At 42.6% G+C, this 19,942-nt stretch overlaps 1 protein-coding gene across 1 annotated transcript; it reads right to left on the reverse strand.

Annotated features, from left to right (window-relative positions):
* Nucleotides 1–1,738: 1,738 nt before the first annotated feature.
* Nucleotides 1,739–19,108, reverse strand: LOC128331580 (vomeronasal type-2 receptor 26-like). Its single transcript, XM_053265157.1, has 6 exons — nucleotides 18,981–19,108; nucleotides 16,125–16,302; nucleotides 13,349–14,209; nucleotides 10,649–10,876; nucleotides 6,835–6,961; nucleotides 1,739–2,640 (listed from the first exon to the last, which is right to left on the reverse strand). Exons 2-6 carry the CDS (start codon nucleotides 16,215–16,217, stop codon nucleotides 1,739–1,741), a joined length of 2,211 nt encoding a protein of 736 aa, XP_053121132.1. The 5' UTR covers nucleotides 16,218–16,302; nucleotides 18,981–19,108.
* Nucleotides 19,109–19,942: the final 834 nt, after the last annotated feature.

Raw genomic sequence — 19,942 nt, forward strand, 5'->3', positions numbered from 1 at the left:
TATTCTTTGTCCTCCTCCACGGGACAGCAAGAGACACTTGACCTTGCAAAAAATCACAGCAGCACAGCAATAAACAAAGCCCCCCCCCAATATTTGTGTGTTTTTAATCCTAATAAAAATTAATCTTAATAATGGCCCTACCCATCCCCAGCACAGTACCTCCAGTGACTATTGCTGGTGTCTGTCTTACATTTTGTTTTTGGAAGGGTAGTATAGAAATCAATCAATCAATCAATCAATCAAATAAATAAATAAATAGGTTTGTTAAAATTGCTCTTCCTGGTAGAATGAATGGATGGATGGATGTATAATATAAAAGTATTATATTTATATACTGGCATTTCAGTGCCATTCCGAAAGATTCTTGGGTATGCATCTCCTCTGCTACAGAAATTCTCTCTGTAACTATGGAGTGAATTTTGCTTTCTGCCCAAAAAAACCTGCCAGTTTTTATCTGTATCCTTTTGGAGGGTACTGTGGTGTCTTATGTCACATTGAGATTTTTCACATTTGAAAAATATGTCACATTTGATTTTATGTCACATTTGATTTTTTGGGACATAAGGAGTTATCACTCATGCTTCTCCAGATTAATAGTAATAGGTGCATCGAATGTACAAACTATCAGAATGTCATTTCCACTTTTTAGAAAAACAAATAAGTCTGACAACAAATTGCTTAAGGAATATTTTAATGCTGTATCAGCTACAGTTAGCAACACTCCACTCAACACAACATAATGATCAGGATCAGAGTGAAAAGAATCCAAACTGTAAAGTTTTCAAAGTTTGGTTTGTTTTAAAGTTGACAAACCAACATTAAATTGTCCTCCAAATGACATGATAATTTTGTATGTCCTCAAATCATAAGATGACATGTCCCTATGTTGAATGTCAAAAATTTTGCAACCTTTTCACTGAGAATGAGGTCAACCATTTGTTTAAAAACAAAACTAAATGAAACTAGCTGATCTGGCGCAAAGCATCTGCACCCTTAGAACTGCCTGTCTCTCCTCTCCATCTTCATTTTTCTCCCTCCCTTCAGCCCCAGTCCATCCTCCTCCCCCACTTCAGCTCCAGTCCGTTCTCCCCCTCCCAGTCTGCTTTCCCTCACCGGCCAACCTGGCAGGCGCTTTCCTTCCCCGCCTGATGGCCTGGCTAGCGCTTTCCTCCCCTTTACAGTTGGGAAATTCTTCCTATTGTCTAGCCTAAATCTGCTTCCTTGGAATTTCCACATCATCATTATTCAAGACTGTTCTGCAACATCATTGTACAAGATTGGTGTACAGCAACTGTTGTACAACAGGCACTGGTTGCCAAGATGGAGAATATTTCCATGGCAGGTATATATTTCCTCGTTGTATGGTCTATTGGAATAACAAAGACTGTTGATAGTGGCTTTTGCTTAAAATATGAACTGCCTTCACATTTTATGATTTAGTGGTCTATAGTTAGAACAAATAAATAAAAATATGAAAACAGATGAGCATAAATATAATCTATTAATGTAGGTTCACTCCCAGTTTAATGCCACTGATTGCAGTAGATTTACACCCTAGTGAAAAAGTAAAAACCTCCGCAGCATATGGCAAAAAACACAGGCCCTGATCCAATTGCAATTAGCTCAATTAGGAATAAATGGAAACAATGGAATAAGGGAGCCACAACGGACTTTACACCCATTGTTTACAATAGGATTCCTCATGGATAGCTTTGGCTGGATCAGGGCCAGAGAACCTTTAGTTCTTTCTTCTGATTAACTCCCCCCTTTGGTTCAAGTCAGGCCTCAGCACAATGATATAGCACTTGGGCAAAAAGATACAAAAGAGCAATCCTGAACTGGAGGCCAGGATTGAGAATATTTCCACGGCTACCATATATTTCCCCCTTGTGCTCAAGTAGGCTGGAAGAAAGGACAACCAAACGCTGCAAAAGACCAACATGCTGAAGGTGATAAACTTGGCTTCGTTAAAACTGTCAGGCAACTTCCTGGCCAAGAAAGCCAAGATGAAGCTCACTGTAGCCAGGAAGCCCAGGAAGCTCAGCACAGAATAAAACATGGCAGTGGAGCCTTCATTACATTCCAGGATCATTTCTTTAGCCATGGAGGTCATGTCTAGATCCGGGAATGGTGGGGAAGTTGCCAGCCACACTGTACAAATGGTGGTTTGAATGAGAGAGCAGCAAAGAACGATGAGGTAGGCCAACCTTTTCCCCACCCACTTTCTCATGCTGGACCCTGGCTTGGTGGCCATGAAAGCCAGAACCACAATTGCCGTTTTGGCTAAGACACAAGAAACTGACACAGAGAAGATGATGGCAAAAGCAGCTTGTCGAAAGAGACATGTGATACTCTCAGGCTTGCCAATGAACAACAAAACACAAAGGAAGGAGAGAAGGAGGGAAATGAGGAGAATGTAGGTGAGGTTTCGGTTGTTGGCTTTGACAATGGGAGTGTCCTTGTGCTTAATGAAGATCCTCAGCACAAAAGCTGTGATGAAAGCAAAGGACAGAGCAAAAATGCCCAAACTGATCCCCAAAGGTTCTTCATGAGTCAGAAAGGTGATGGCCTTGGGAATGCAAAAATCCTGATCACTGTTTGGATAATATTCTGTTGCACACTGGAAGCAGTCATCCATGTCTGGAAAAGAAAATGTGGTAGAATGTTTACTGCACTGGAATATGAAAATTTCAGCAGTATAAAGTCCTGTATTAGGACTATTAAAATCCATTTTATTTTTTTTAAAAAAATATTTATTTATTGTTAAATTTATATACCGCCTTTCATTAAAAACAATCCCAAGGCAAGATTGTTCTTATGACATAAGAACAAGCAGGGCTGTTCTTGTGTTCTTATGTTATGTTATGTTTAATCAGATATTCTCAGTTTCTTCAGGGAAATATATTTAAAGGAAACCATACTCAAGGAACAACCCACTTCTTTGGACTGGAATCAACAAGAGAAAAAGGCTTTGTTTTGCAAAATGAGCTCCTCTGGCTAATAATAACCCATATATTTCAAATTGAATCATTCTGACTAGAATACTCAAGAGCAACTAGGGATGTGCAAAACGTTTCGGGTACAAAACATTTTGTACTCGAAATGGGCCATTTCGGGTGTTTTGTAGACAAAACAAAAAGCCAATTTTCCAAATCCAAAAGTTTTCTACACAAAACAAAATGTCCCTGTTTCGGCTAAAAACATTTTGTTGTTTCGGACCTCCATTTTGTGGCGTTCTCTGAGTCAGTCTCCATTTTGTGTTTGACATCTCTTTGACTTTCCTGCCCTTCCAGCTTCCCATCAGTGACCTAAAGCATGGGCTGACCTTCTGATGATTCCCTCCTTGTTCCCAGTTGAATCTTTTGCCTCTTGCCACTCTTCACTGACCCCACATTGACCAGGGGAAGGGTTGAAGAAAGGGCAAGGGTGGGGGAGCATTCAAGGAGGGGATTTCAATTCATTCAACAAGTTAGTTATTCATTCGCCTTTCGGCCTTTCTGCCTCATTGAAGAGAAAGAAAGAGAACTAGATCGTATTGCATGGCATGCCTCAAGTTGCCATGATGATGCCTGGGAATGGATTTATCTGCTGCATTGCTTTTTTGTTCCATAAGAATTTTTTTTTCATACGCACACACCCTTGAGAGATGTCATGCCATTGCCTATGCCTGCCTTGTGCCAGACTAAGCCCAGCCTGTAGATTATCTGGTAGCTTATGAGATTTTAAATGACAAACCATGAATCCATTTTCATATGCTACCAGAGAATCTATACTCAAAACATCTCAGAAACAACAGAACCCAGTACCCCATGGTTAGCAACCCATAGGGCACACCCTATGTGCTCTACACCACCACTCGCTCTGGGCCACCCCGGTGCCCTCCAAGTACAGTTATGGAGCTATGGAAAACTCCACCATTCCCTATGGGGAAGAACCTTAAAGATGAGTAAACTTCATTAAATCTTTAAAAATCAGCCCTCTGCCCAATTCCTTTGAAAGAATTTTGGCAGCTTCCTTGCCTCCACTGGGCACTACCACCCACACTACCCTGCTCTGTGCCACTCCTTCCCTCCCCCCCCCGTGAAGCTATACTTTTGCTGAAACCTCCATTATTCCCTATGGGAAAAATTTTAAACATCAAAAATTCACCAAAAACCAGCCCTTTGCCCAATTCCTCTGAAATTTGGTTGGTAGCTTCCACCCATTGGGCACTACCACCCCCACCCACTAGTTTTGCCCAGGGGGCATTTTTTAAAAATCCAAAATGTTTCAGATTCGGATTTTGCAATTTCAAACAAACAAAATGGGGGTGTTTCAAATTAGCTGATTTTGAACAAAGAACAAAATGGGGGTGTTTTGGATTCGGGCCAAAAACAAAACAGAAAACAAAAAACACAACCCTAAAAGCAACTTTCTGTTTTGTTTCTGCTAAAATTGTTTCTGTTCTGCTAAATTGCCTTATCAGCCACTACTGGAGCTTAAAAAAACCCACACAGTAGTCTCAATTAATTTAGTTTTTGAACATACTTCTTATTGTATTCTGGAGGGATACAATAAGTACCAGATTCAATAAGTGCTCTGAGTACCAGCTGCAGGGGATTAACAGCAAGAGAGAGGGCATGCCCTCAGCTCCTGCCTGTGGGCTCCCCAGAGGCATCTGGTGGGCCACTGTGTGAAGAAGGGTACTGGACTAGATGGGCCTTGGGCCTGATCCAGCAGGACCGTTCTTATGTGGGTCCTGTTTCTCTGGTAGCCACACCCCAAACAAGAATTTATGGATAGGTGTGTGTGTGGATAAACAAGTATTTATGGATAGGTGTGTGTGTGTTATTCCTGTGTGTGGAATCTGAGCAGTAATAAATAGTGAATGGGAGACAATTCTTCTGAGCATCTGATGGCGGGAGAAGAAGGCATCTATTGCAGGATGGACTGCTTTCCCAAACTGGGAATGAGTCCTTGACCTGGTATCCAGGGCGTAGTTGCAGAAAAAGGACTACCAACCCTTCCAGATCACCACTCTACATATGGCATCAAGGGAAACCCCAAGAAGAAAAGCTGTAAAGGTGGCCATAGCCCTTGTCGAGTGCGCTCCAACAGAAGGCGGCAGTGACTTCTTAGCCAGGATGTACGCATGCTTAATTGCAGCTGTGATCCAGGCAGAGAGTCTATGTGAGGACACCTGCTTCCCATTGTTAAGACCAGCAAAGCAGATAAACAAGGAGTTTGACTTGCGGAACAGATGTGTGTAATACAGATAGAAGGAGAGGGCACGTTTAATGTCCAGCGTGTGCCAAGAGTGTTCTTCATCCAAGGTGGGTGAAGAAAAGAACACTGCGAGGCAAATATCCCGAGAAACATGGTATTGAGACACGACTTTAGGCCTCTGAGGGGAAAAATGGTGGGAGGTCATGTGCTGGGTTGGGGGGAATACGAAATGAAAAAGAACACTCAAAAGGGAAAGGCAAGGTGATATAACAAGGTGATAGAAAGCAAAACAAACCAAAAATAACAAGGTATATTGTATATTGTATAGAAGTAGTAAAGGCTTTAAAAAAATTAGCTCTGGCCTCAGAAAACCAAGGCAAAAAGATGTTGCTATCGCAGCAGTTGGAAAAGACTGAAGGAGGTATGCCTGAGGAGAGGGTATGTCACTGTGGGGGCGGGGCTACTGCCAAAAGGCTTTGATAGTTCTAGAAGGTTCCCCGGGGTCTTGTCTAGGCAGGTGCAGACATCCATAGCGTGCAGGACAATAGGACCACTACCAAGAACTGGAAGTTATTGCTGCCTTCATCTGGTATTTATTTATTTGTTTGTTTATTACATTTATATACCGCCCCATACAAACGGCTCTGGGCAGTCCACAACAATAAAGAAAAAACCCACAAATCAATCCTTTTGAAAAACAATCATTACAGAACAATATAAAAACAGCTTAAAACTTGTTTTAAAACAATCATTACAGAACAATTTGAAAACAGCATAAACCCATTCACAATTAAAGCATTTAAACAGTTTTAAAACTCTGGAAGGCCACGCCAAAGACATACGTTGTAAAGGCTCTCCTGAAAGCCAACAATGAACTCAAATGACATATTTCTGCCGTGACGTGAGTGTATTCCACAGCCCAGGAGCAGCTACAGAGAAGGCCCACCTCTGAGTCGCCACCAGATGGAATGGTGGTAACTCAAGACGGACCCCTCTGATGACCTTAACGTGCAGTGGGGATCATGCAGAGAAAAAGTCACTTTCTAAGGTAGCCCGGACCTAAGCTGTTCAGGGCTTTAAAGGTAGTAACCATAACTTTTTATTTTGCCCAGAAACATAATGGCAGCCAGTGCAACTGTTTTAAAACAGGCATAATATGGTCTCTCTGGGTTACCTCAGAAATATAATACATATTTTTCTTTTTGTGGGATTGCTTTAGAGAAGAGGACAAGAACATTGGTGATATCAGATTCTGTCTTCTTATTGTTGGAATATTATTTGCAAATAGCTCTCAAACAGCCCAAAAGCACAGTTGGTTTGCACAGACTCCTTATCTGATCTTGCAGTGCTCACACATCAAGTCTCCCATTCATATGCAACCAGGGCAGACCCTGCTTAGCTATAGGGACAAGTCATGCTTGCTACCACAAGACCAGCTCTCTTCTCCTTTCCTGGTAAGCATGTGTGGGATGCCAGGCAGAATGCTGCTGCTTGAGACAGCTTGCAGGGGCTGTGGAAACACTGATAAGCACCTGCTCATTTATTTTTAAAGGTGCCTCTCGCCACCCTCACCACCTGCCACTGATCATAGCCCAATATTTGATAGGATTTATATATGTCATTCCTTACCTTTCTGATTTGAAATTTTCCCTACTGGGCATGGAAGGCAATCATAGCAGCAAAATGGCTTCCCTTCCACCTCAGTCCTACTATACCCGGAATGGCAATTGTCATTACACAGAGAAAGGGGCTGCACCTGTCCATAAATGAAAGAGGGCAATATTTTATGTTTGAAGAGTTTGAATAACAGAGGTCCATCTATAATTTATATTCCCACTCTGGCTTTCCCCTTGCATTTCTGGTCGGCATTCTTGTGATCAGAAAGGAGAGAAGGGTTAAGCTGCTATATGAACATAAGAGAGACCTTGGTAGATCAGGCGAAGGGCCATGAAATCCAGCATCTCCAGTTACCACCAGTATGTCTGGTGTTGACTCAGAGGCGGGCCTTCTCTGTAGCTGCTCCTGGGATGTGGAATACACTCACGGCAAAAATATGTCATTTGAGTTCATTGTTGGCTTTCAGGAGAGCCTGAAAGGAGGACTGGGGTCTTACTGGGGCCAGCTAGGTGCATATGGGAAGTCCACAAGTGAGGGAATGAGGGCAATGCTGCTTTCTGTTGGTGTTCCTAGGCACCTGGTGTTCAGGAGTATGCTCCTCTGATCCTGGTAGATAAAGAGGTCATTCATACAACCAAAAACTGTGTTCTACCTGGGTTTGGGAACTGTGTGTGCTCCCAGTTTTCAGTTGTATGGAAGCAAGGTAAGAGGAAAACCTGAGTAGAAGTGACTGTGTGGAAGTCAGGTAGGAGGAAAAGCTACCCAGGTTTTGATCCCTACCTTGCTTCCATGCAAGCACTTCAACCAAGGTTTTTCATCCTACCTTGCTTCCACATAAACACAAATTGGAAGCAAACAAAGCTCCCAAACCCAGGTAGAACACAGTTTTTGTTTGTGTGAATGACCCCATATACAACTATATCCAGACTAGTAGCCACTGGTAGCCCTACCCTACATGAATTTCTCTAATCCCCTTTTAAACCAATCTTGATTCATGGCCATCACCACATCTGGCAGCAGCAAATTCCATAGTTTAACTATACATTGGGGAAAGAAGTACTTCCCTTTGTTTGTCCCAACATTTGTATTTTGTGTTGTTTTTATGCTTGTGTTTTAATTTTTTAAATCAGATTTGTTTTATATTTTTAGCTTAATATTTTAATTGTGTCATTTTCACAATCTTGTTTTTAAATTCTGCTGTAAACCACCTTGGGATTGTTTTAATGAAAGGCGGTATATATATTTAGCAATAAAATAAATAAATAAATAAATAAATAAAATTTAGCTCCAACTGATGACACTAGGATCTAATATTGTAAAAGAGGGGGAAAAACATATTTCTATTCACTTGATTCACACCATGAGCCTTTCTGGACAGCAACCTACACAACTCACATGAGTCTGTCTCACAGTGTGTTGGACATCCATTCTCCTTTCAGATTTTCATTAATCTCTACCTCTCAACCTTTGTAATCAGCCTTTTTTTAAAAAAATCTCGGTGTACTTGTGCACCACCACCAGCCATAGCTCCTTTCATTTCATTTCTTAATTGCTTTTTAATCTGCCTTTGCTTAGCCACTTCCTGTATTAATGTTAATTCCAGTTTTATTTTAGTTAATTTTCATTGATCTCTGCTTCTCAGCCTTTTAACTAGCCTTTAAAAAAAAAAAAGCCCCCCCCATCAGAGTTCTTTCACAAAGCTGACAGCAGAGAGAGCGAAAAGCTTTACAGATACATTCCCCGTGAAAGCTCTAAATCTCCACAGGGATCTTGCACAAATTCACCAGGAAAATCCCTTTCCTAATAACCTCTAATACAAAATTATTATTCTTTACAGCTGCTGATACAGACTTTTCAGTGAGCTATCTACCATGACCTCGAGATACTTTTCCTGGATGGTCAGTGACAGCTCAGACCCCACCAATGTACTGTATATTTAAAATCAGGAACCCTTTTTGCCACTATGTGCCTCACTTCACACTCACTTACTTTGAAATGCATTAGACATTTTCAAGCCCATTCACTTATTTATTTATTATTTATTAAACATATTTCTATACCGCCGAAAACCTCCACCTGTGGGCAGTTTGCAATGAAAAACTTAGGTAGGAGAGATCCTTTTGGAGCCCTTCTCAATCCTTTTTTTGAAATCACACCAAATGATTTGGTGTCATCAGCAAACCTGACTGGTAACCCAGACTCCATATAAGCAATGTGCCCATGATCCATGGAATTAGCTTATGCAGGCTGGCCAATGAGAGATGAGACTAGGGATGTGCAAACAGGTTCAACGACGAACCTGTTCTACGTCAAACCTGTTCTACGTCAAACCTGTTCAGCTTGATGGTTTGAGGTCAAACTGAACCATCCCGTTTGGTATAACCCCTGACCGAACACACACCACACCCACCAACTGTTTGTGGGGTTCGTGGACTTTTCTTTACTTAACCGCTTCAGGGGAGTTGTAGGAGGCAGCGAGGTGGGAGGTCCATGGAGGTTCCCCCTCCCACCACCGGCCTCCCTTACAGCCCAAACCGGCCCATTCAGCCGGCTCTTTGGCCCATTTGGGCCTTCCAGCTCTGGTGCAGTGGCCATTTTGGAGGCTGCCACGCCTGCGCAATTGGTCTCTGCATGGCCTGGATCATGCAGAGGCCAATTGCAGATGCGGCAGCCTCCAAAATGGCTGCTGCACCGAAGGGGGAAGGCCCAAATGAGCCAAAGAGCCAGCTGAATGGGCCAGTTTGGACTGTAAGGGAAGCCGGTGAGGGGAGGGAAAGCCTCCATTGACCCGCATCCCCTGCCGCCTTCAACAACTCCCCCAAAGAGGGATAAGTTTTTTTAAAAAAATTAAAAAAAATATTCGTGAACCCCCCTGGACTGAACCAAACCGGGGCGGGGAGTGTTCAAGATGGTGCCGGACCAAACTGTCCTGGTCCAGTTTTCCCATGTGGGTGCCCACTCCTGGCTCACTTTGGCAAGAGCTCTTTACATTTTTAAAACCTTTTGTTCACAATTGCATTTGGTGACTGCCACCTAGGGAGCATTAGTTTTTCTCTTTGATGCCTCCCAAATAGCATCATTTCAGAGCAGTGTAGGCAACAATGTGGGCCATCAGCAGAATGGCAGTCCTGGCTTCTATTCTAAGAGCCTGAAGATACTGCCTGCTGACTTCAGGCCTAGATAAAGGTTTTGGGCAACTCAATCCACAATTTCCAGTTCTCATCCAGTATTTTATCCTTTGGAACACAAGAAAACGGAGCCGGCCATGGTATTCTGCTCTTTTCTGCAATTCACCTTTCCTTATGGTCATGTATTTCTCATGCTTTGGCTGTGTTTTCACAGGCTTGTTCATTTTTACTTGGAAGTAACTTCCATTGTATTCAATGAGACTTACTCCCAACTAAACTTTCTCAGCATTACAGCTTTAGTAACCAAAACATTTAAAGGTCAAACGGTTTCAAAGTTATGCCATGGAACAGCAAATCATGGTTTCAATGAGTGTCACCTAATGATAGAATCTGGATACAGAGTGATCTCAAGCCCTATGCAGATAATAAATTGTACGGGTGTACAGGTGACTCTATGAATGTTTTTTGTGAATTACATCTATTCATTTAATAGTGAACTTGTGCAGACATCACATCATATACAGGGCATAGATAGGAAACATACTACTGTAAGTGTGATGAACAAAATTTGTGAATACCTGTACTTGTGTACACTGAACATAGCATTTGAACATGGGTATAGCATCTGAATAATGAAACATTTAAAACAATATTTGGGGAATGAATGGAGATTCCTTCAAATATACACAGACTCCCACCTGGTTAAACCGCCTGGGCCATATAATGGCATCTTCCTGAATGGTGAGCACCTGTTCTGTAGGAGCTTCTGGTTCCATCCTGCCAACTTTGACTCGAAGGAAGGACTGATTTGGGAATGTGACCCAATTAATGATGTCAAATCCAGCAACTAATTCCCCATTTTCATCAAAGGAAACTTTTTCCCCAACACTGTTGTTAAAGGCAACACTTCTCAGAAAGTGGTGGAGCTGAATTGGGTGTTGGGGAAGAGAGCAATTCACACAGATGAAGAGAAAAGTACAAATTACAATAAGAGATATGGTGAGTGGTCCTGATAAGAAGTTCCATGCAGGTGTAAAGTAGTAGTACTAGAAGTAAGTCAGCACCAGTGTTCCCTCTAACAGAGATTCCCAGATGTTGTTAACTACAACTCCCAGAATTCCCAGCTGCAATGGCTTTTGCTTGGGGATTATGGGAGTTGTAGTCAACAATATCTGGGAATCCCTGTTAGAGGGAATACTGGTCAGCACCTACATTGCTGCTCTATATTGGTATTTGAATGAGAGTTGAATCCACCCTCATTTGCTACCAGAGAATCTCCTTTCAGAACACCTCAGAATCAACAAAACCCAGTGCCCCATGGGCTTGTGGGTTTGGGGGTGGTTGGCACCCTAGCTGCACTACTACACCACCACTTGCTCTGGGCCACTCTGGTGCCCCCCAAGTAGAGTTATGGGGCTGCTGAAATCCCCATTATTCCCTAGGGGGGAAAAGCTTAAAGATTTAGAAAATTCAGAAATTCTTTAAAAATCACCCCTTTCACCAATTTATTTGAAATCTGGATGGTAGCAGGCACCCATTGGGGCACTACCAACTGACCCACTCTTCTGCCCCCAAAAGCCCCTTTCTGCCCCAAAGACTTGCCAACTTCAAAAATCAATTAAAAACCACCCCTTTGTCCATTTTTTTTAAAAATTTGGGTGCTAGCTTCCTTGCACCCATTGGGCACTACTACCCATCCCACTCTTTTGGCCCCGGGGCCCTTTTTAAAAAATCTGATTCGATTTGGATTTGTATTCAGAAAATTTGGATACAAATCAAATCTGGAGTGATTCAGGGGGTCAGATTTGGACCCAAAACAAATCAGGGGTGTTTCGATTCGGGCACCTATCGAAATGAAGAAATCAATTTGTGCACAACCCTAAAAAGCACATGTGTCAGAGTCTGCCACTAGTGCGGTTGATACATGCAGACCTATATGCATGCATCCCACTGATGCTGATCATCTGGTGCCCCTATCCAGCAGCACTTGGGGGCCATGGTGAAGCACATGGTACACTAGAAGTACACTAGAAGTACACTAGAAGCCTGGCTGTATATATTGTAAATAACCAATAAAGTTTAGCAACTGTTGTATATAGTTGCTTTGCTTCCTTCCTAAGTTCTAGTACCCACTCTCATACATGCACGCACCATACATGCACGGACCACCAATGATGAGTCAGTGGTCTGGAATTGTTTGAGAGCCTTGGTATGCAGGCTCTTGGCAAAGTTGTGGTGGCCCTGCCAGTCTGAGGTGGAATTTTCTTTATTATTGCATGCACAAAAAAATAAGGCTTCTCAAGGGTTGTTGCTTTAAACCTTTTAAAAGGTTTAAAATGTGTCTGTTTTTAAATGCTCGCTCTTACACACTCTCTGTTTTTCAAATGCTTGCTTTTAAATGCTTGTTTGGATTTTTTTAAAAAATTGCTTGTGTTTAAATATTTTCTTTGTAGTTTGTGTTGCTTGGTGGTTTTTAGTTAGGTTTGTGATTTTAGGTGGAAAATGAATTTGGTGAGGGGGATGGTCTCCTGATGAACAAGGGCAACCTCACCTCCCCGCCAGCCCTGCCTTGGTTGATACTGCATGCGGAAACCTGGTGGGCACAGCTGAGATAAATTTATATCTCCCCCTTCATCCAACCAGGTTTCTCTAATGCACACCAGGTCCGCGCGCTCATCCAGGATGGCTGTGGCCTTCACATTTATGGAATGCTAATTCTGTGAGGCGTGGTCTTTGCATTTAGGGGGCCTGGCATTAAATAGCACCAGGTTCAGGCAAGGTGGGCAACTGGGAGAGTTACTGGGGTCTCCTTGGATGGGAGAAGGACTGGAAGGTGAAGAACTGGAAGGTGTTATTGCTTCGATATAACCAGTGCGCCTTCCACTGACCTGGCATGTCCCACTCCCACTGACATATCGCCCTCTGCCAAGGACCACCTCAGTTGGCAGGGCTTCCTCCAAAGCAACACCCCTCGATACATATTGTGAAGAGCAACACCTTAATAATGACAAGAAATAAATAAACCCCACCCCTTTTAGTGCTTCAGCCACTGCTCACAAACAGTGCCAGGAGTTCTTGTGTTCCAAGAGCAGAGCTAATCAGCTAATTTGGTAGGAATGAAAGGAAAATCAAAGGATGGTGATTAAATTTCATCATATGAACTTGACTACCCACTTGATTATGTGTATAACAATTCTAAACAACTTGTAAATCTTTGTTGGGCTGAACCTAATAAATTCACTAGCGCCTTTATGCGAGCAGGAGCATCAGTGAGCTATCTGTAGAACGTAGGTGACAACAGTCCTAGAACTTCAGCGTTAATTAATCTATTCCAAGAGATATTTTCTAATAAGTCTGGATCCTCTTTTTACTCCCACAGATGCAGATCAGGGGGTTACCTGCCAGGGCAGATGAAGTAGAAGCTTCCGTCTACCTGCATCCACCCTTCCTCTTCGATTAGATTTAGAGGAGTGCATGGCATGGAACGAATGTGCCACAGCATAGACTGCATTGTAGACACTGTAGCTGTGACTGGTCATGCTCATCTCAAAAACAGACCCAGGAAGAGTCTCCAACTTCTCCTCCCCAGTGCAGATTTCCTCAACCACCTCATCTGCAATGGAGTTGGTGAAATGACAATTAAATGCATCTTCCCAAAAGACCCTGAGAAAGCCATCATCTTTTTCTGAGGTGGGGTTTCTCCTCTGAAGAAACTGCCAGAATCCTGACACCGCTTTTGAATGCAATGCAAAGGAAAGAGCCCCATGGAGGAATTTGAGATCTACACTTCTTTGATACCCAAATGATGTGAAATCCATCTGAGCAGTCATAACCCAGACTTTACCTCTTGCCTTAATTGGCATATTCTCTGATTCTGCCAAGTTGTGCATTAGTATGAAAACCAACATGGTCTGTAGTTCACCATATATGACCAATGCATTGGCAGTGCTTTCTGAAATAGTCTTCATTTTTGTTGATGCCTCCTCCACTGCATCAGTAATATGATCTGAAAAAGAAAATGTTGGTCGTGTTTCTATAAAGTCAAAGCAGATGCCTCTCTCAGAAAACATGGGCAGCATATCCTGTACAAATCTCTCTCCATTGTCATCAGGCAAGTAAAAAAACCCAATCCACGTCCACCCAAAATGCAGGAGCAATTGGAGAATCCCTCTGTACTGATGAGCCCCTTTTGGAAACATCCAGTAGAGGAAACCAGCTTGCATGTCATTTTTCATTGCCTGAGTGCAGCCATATATGAGCTTTTAAAAGAGAGAGAGCAAAGGTTAAGAGCGATTTTTCATATAAAACTGTGTTTGTGTGTGTGTACAGATGCACTTCATAAACTCTAATCCTTACCCCAGATCTCTTTGCCCCAGATCTCTATCGGTGCTACAAGGAGAAACGGGCTTTGCCCTCACAGAGTGGCAGATTCCTTGCTGCACTGAAGGTTGATTCTACAACACAGGAGGGAGGACATCAATTTTTGCTTCTCTCCCCTTCCTCCAAAAGCCCTTTTTACTGCCAGAAATATTTCCCTGTGACTTGTATGACCCTCAGGGATGTATGCCTAGTTGTAAAGAGGGGAGAAAAGCATATATCATTTCACCCTCTCCTGAGCTGGGCAACAGAGCATGACTTCAGTGCAGCTAGGCTCTGCCATTTTGTCAAAACCTGCTGTTCTTTCACCCTCACAGAGCTGTGGAAAATGACATCCCTCCTTCCCAGATTAGGCTGATCATTTTATGGATGATGATAATCTTTCAGATGATTATGTAGTTGCATAAGAGGGAAACTGCCATGAACCACCATATTCAGCACAATCAAATTGAATTTCAGCACAAACAAATTGGGGGGGGAATCAGAACATGGGAACATAGAAACCTGCCATATACTGAGTCCGTCCATTGGTCTGTCTACACAGACTGGCAGCGGCTTCTCCAAGGTTGCAGGCCGGAATCTCTCTCAGCCCTATCTTGGAGATGCTTCCAGGGAGGGAACTTGGAACCTTCTGCTCTTCCCAGAGTGGCTCCATCCCCTAAGGGGAATATCTTACAGTATTCACACAAGTCACCCATTCATATGCAATGAGGGTAGACCCTGCTTAGCTAAGGGGACAAGTCATGCTTGCTACCACAAGACCAGCTCTCCTCCATGAGTGTACCAACTTCTCTTCAAAAACGTTACCAAAGTTGCCCTTTTCATGAAAGTGTTCCCTGACTAGAGGAGAGTTTTCTGGTGTATGGTTTGGGCTAGCCTAGGGCTCACTTCGTGGTGAGCATTAACAGTTCCATGTCCGTTTAAGCATGGAGTTGACATTTCTGGCCGGGGTTGGAGGTGGCAGGCAAGGCATGTGGTAATGTCCTCTGTGAAAATGATGAAAACAATTAATAACAATAATATCTTTCTTAGTAAATATATCATTCCAGGAAGCTTTGCTCCTTGCATGGCCAGTTTATGCAGCACAACTGCTACAAGTAGCATACCTGAACAGGAGATTAAAATGTGTTGGGCATGGATTTAGCATAGAACTGTACTGAAACACCTCCTCTGCTCTCACCTGCTTCCTAGAACTCATATATCTAAAGGCATAACCACAGCAAAGCTTGGAAGGTACTGTGGTGCCCTTCCATGAGACATGGTGAGCTGGTTGTCTCACGCAGCAGATTTTTGGGGAACTAGCAAGTTAACAAGATGCCCTCCTGTACCTCGAGGTTGGAGAGTTGGTTCTGTGGTAGCAAGGATGAATTGTTCCCTTTGCTGAGCAGGGTTCCCTATGGTTTTCATCTGGATGGTTGACTACATGTGAGCTCTGTCTGCCTAAAGCTATTCCCCATAGGCGATGGGACCATAGCTGAGTGGCAGAGCATTTGAGGTCCTGGCAGGTTCAAGCCCATCCAGATAGGCCTGGGAAAGGTTCCTGCCTGAAACTTGGGAGAGCCCCAGCAAGTGAGTATAGAGCAGTTCTGTAGGACTTCAGCCCTCCAGCTGTTTAGGACTACAGCTCCCATCATCCCCAGCCACAGTGGCCAAATGGCAGGGATTGTGGGGGCTGCAGTCCAACATCTGCAGGAGGGCTGAAGTTGTGCAATAAGCAAGTCAATTATTTTGCCGTCAATCTATATTCTTTTGAACACCCATATTCCATGCACACATCTTATCATGCACACATCTTACCTGTGGTATCTTGTAGATGCACAGATTCTTTGCTATATGGAGGGAGACATCAGAGTTAGGTCCCCCAATTACTGCTAATGGATTGCTCTGCATGTCACATTTGTAGTTTGGAATGAATCTGTTCTGTGTGGAAAGAAGTTCCAATGAAGCATGAATGGTCCACCTTGGATTAAAATGGCTATTATAGATATTGAAGCCCAGGGTGATATTGGACAAGATCTCAGGATTGTCATTGATCTCCTTTACAGCGAATACCAGGGCCAAAATATGCTGATAATTCTGGGTCAATGTTCTGCAAGGAGAGGACATCTGCATTTCAGTTCAATATTTATGTATTAAATATCTTGCATTAAGATCAATGCAGCCTACTTAAGGGAATGAATCATTTGCACAAACTACTGGACTCTTGGATTCTCTGTAAACTACATTCACACTGGGAATGCTATGAAAGATTCTAGTTTCAGTAGCATGTAGGAACACACATACACATACATATACATAAACACACACCAAGAGAGCAGTCAGAATGTGTAACCTCTGCTAATTGGGCAAGAAGCGCCTTTTTAAAGCTCATTCTGAGTTATGAAATCCTACTTATGGCAGAACTTCAGAGAAGTCTCATTGGGTATATTAGATGCCCCCCCTACATTCCCCCTACAAATAATTGTATATTCTGCTTAAGGGGAGTACAGCAATGACACACACACCCCAAACACACACACACACACACTCCACAAAGCATAGTGCACTGTGCAACCACATAACTCCTTGAGAATTTGAGTTAGTAGCTAAGAAAAATGAAGATATCAAACCCAACAGTTCTATGGTTCCACAACATCCCAGTGCTTAGCATTTCAGCTGAAAGGAACAGTATAGCTGACTAAAAGAAATAATCACAGGACTGGGAGGTGGCCAAGTGTATCTCACAAACCAGCCTCCCACCACCACCACTTCTCTTTTGCCCTCTGTTTCCTCTCAGCTGTGCTTGGTTAGAGACACTTCTTGGGTACAGACAATACTGACATCTTCTGCCGATCCAAGCCAAAAACAGATGACAATGATACCTCTGGTGAATATAATTGCATCTCTGGGAGGACATTTGGATGGTTGCATTTTCCCCCAATGTTGAGGTGGCAGGGTCTTTTCTGAGCAAGGAGTTGATCTTTATAGGCACTAAAAGATCAACTCCTTGCTCAGGAGAGACCCTCCCACCTCAACATTGGGGGGAAAGTCAGACACGACCACTATCCTCCAAGTGGTGTTCCATGGCTATCACCACAACGAGGCCTTCTTTTTTTGCTTGGTCCTCCTGCTGCCTTCCCAAGGTAGACAACATCTTTTGTCAGTGAGAAGGATGTTTCTGCATCACAACAACACCATATTTATTTCTAGTCATTTATTTGGTATGCTGGGCATTTATTGCCAGATGAGACAACACCCTCAGAAACCCAACAACTGCTCATCAACATTTAGTTTGGACTCAGGAATATATCACTGAAGCAAATGCTGCGCAAAGTCCAGATACCTCCAATGGGTGCCAGCTTGTCAATTACTCTTGTCTCCTGTTGTCTGGCTTTCTCACCGAACCATAAATAACTTGTGATGGCCTCAAACAGTCTCCTCTGTGTTGTTGCATGGAAGTAGGTATACCCCAAACAAGACTGCCCAAACGCCAATCAGGAATAAGTCGATAAATTCTTTCTCAACTACCATAAAGAGGCATTAGCCGAAATACAATGTAGGTGGAAATTCTATGAAATTCAAGTAGGTGGGTGATTGGTTGAACAGCCTGCTTATCCTGAATGGTTTTTGTTTGCACCATTATTTTATTATTATTGCTATTGTTGTTGTTGTTATAATTATAGGATGACATGCCATTCCACGGGTGCTTCTAAAACAATGCTGTGCTCTTGTGAAAGAGCACTTTAATGTTAACAGCAAACGTACACAATCACACTTGCACAACACTACTGTCATAATGTCCAGAGGGCACGGTATTGTACAAGCATGCATATTGGCACAAGAGCAGTCATGCTCAATAGTACAAGCATCGTATTGTTGTCCCACAGTATGCTGAGTGGCATGTTGGTCACTGTTATCATTAATCATTATTGTAATATTAATGTGCCACTTAAAAAAAACATTCTCAAATCCTTTTTAAGGTAAAGAGTATGAGGAAATAGCTCCCTAGAGAGTTCACAATATGAAACAGACACAGAGACACAGCCTAGAAATAGCCGATGGGGAGAGGCTAAGCTAGACTGAATAGGGACAGGTGATCTCTCAAATATGAGTCAATTGAAAAGGGTGCCTCTGTGCCCAGGTTGCAGGACAAATAATCCCAATTGCCCAAATAACCAAGACATTCTTCCAAGATCGATACTGATTACAGAAGAAGATTTGGAAAACAATATATTTATTTAATTTATTATTATTATGTATTTATTTACACAGCCAGACAGGTGTTATTGAATGGTTTGTTTTATCCAGACATCGAGTCCTTCCCAAGGACCTGGGATGGCTGAATTTTATTGTCCATGTTGTTGCTGTTGTTATAGATATCATTGCCGAATATAGGCTGTTCCCAGTAAAGTTGCTTTTTTTAATTGGCTGATGGTGATTTCTGTAGCCCCTATTATTATTATTATTATTATTATTATTATTATTATTATTATTCAGCACCAGTGGCAACAGAAGAAGATGAAAAGGATGCTTTATTTGAAGTAAAGAGAGGATGCAGTCATTCAAATCCAAACTTGCAATACACAGAAGCAAAACCCATACATAGGATTGGCCATCCTAAGAATATTATCTGCTGTGTGCTATACATCAAAAAATAAAAGAGGTACTCCTTACAGAATGCTATAATAAATGTCAGAAGAGGGACGTTTTTCAAAAGTTATTTGAGAGGAAAATACAAGGATCTGAGAAATGATCCCACCGATGAGAAGGTCGCCTGACTGATAGAACTTGTGAAGGACAGGAAGAGGATCAGAGGTAATGCAACCAGCAACTGGAGCGTTCCTTGAAACAGCAGACAGACACAAGACTATCAGTACCATCAACAACAAAATCATGTTTGAATATCTCCCTTCTAGATGCCAGCTCACTATTTCCCACATCCTCATTCGAATGACGGGCACTCATTTGGCGGATCTGAAAGAACCAAGACTGCACATTAAAGGTTGATCAGCTTGATTCAGCTTCGTGCATCCCTCAAACCAGCTCTGAATGACACACGGGAGATATTAACAGAGTCCTTATGGTTTTTTTTCCCTTTAGTGGCCACTGGAGATCCCGTGGGAAGTAGTAGTAATCACAGTTAATTTGAAAACTGCAGGGAAGTAATTTTTATCCTCAGAGTTACAGATGCTCTCAATTCTGATGAAGGAAACATGTTTACTATATTCCAGCAGAAGTCTGCTTGGTCCTCCTCCATGGGACAGCAAGAGACACCTGCCCTTGTAATAACCCACAGCAACACAGTCACTACAAGAAGATGAAAAGTATTTGTATTTTTGAGTTAGAGTATGCTTTTTAGAATTGTTCATCCTGTCTGAAAAATTAGTCATAATTTATCATATAAAGTTGCTTGGGCCTCACTATCTCACTCACTGACATGAACTTACAGACCAGACCGCAACAGATAGAGATATGCCATTTTCGCAGCTAGGTTTCATCTGGACATGGCTGTGGGGGCTGTCATGGAGAGCACCTGCACTTCTGAATTTGGGACTACACCACTGTTCACACTTGTCTTCCAAGCAATTCTGACATATTTAGAGAATGCGCCTAGATTGCTTTCCTGCTCTCTAGGA

Source organism: Hemicordylus capensis, chromosome 6 (assembly GCF_027244095.1).
Source record: "Hemicordylus capensis ecotype Gifberg chromosome 6, rHemCap1.1.pri, whole genome shotgun sequence".
Lineage (NCBI taxonomy): Eukaryota > Metazoa > Chordata > Lepidosauria > Squamata > Cordylidae > Hemicordylus > Hemicordylus capensis.

What these genes read in the sequence shown, in the direction of transcription:
- LOC128331580 (XM_053265157.1), bottom strand. Translation starts at nt 16,217, where the DNA reads ATGCAGAGCAATCCATTAGCAGTAATTGGGGGACCTAACTCTGATGTC. An exon ending in GCATCTACAAGATACCACAG is followed by an intron (nt 14,210 to 16,124) that starts GTAAGATGTGTG and finishes CTCTTTTAAAAG; the next exon opens with CTCATATATGGCTGCACTCA. An exon ending in GGCCCAGGCGGTTTAACCAG is followed by an intron (nt 6,962 to 10,648) that starts GTGGGAGTCTGT and finishes ATTTATGGACAG; the next exon opens with GTGCAGCCCCTTTCTCTGTG.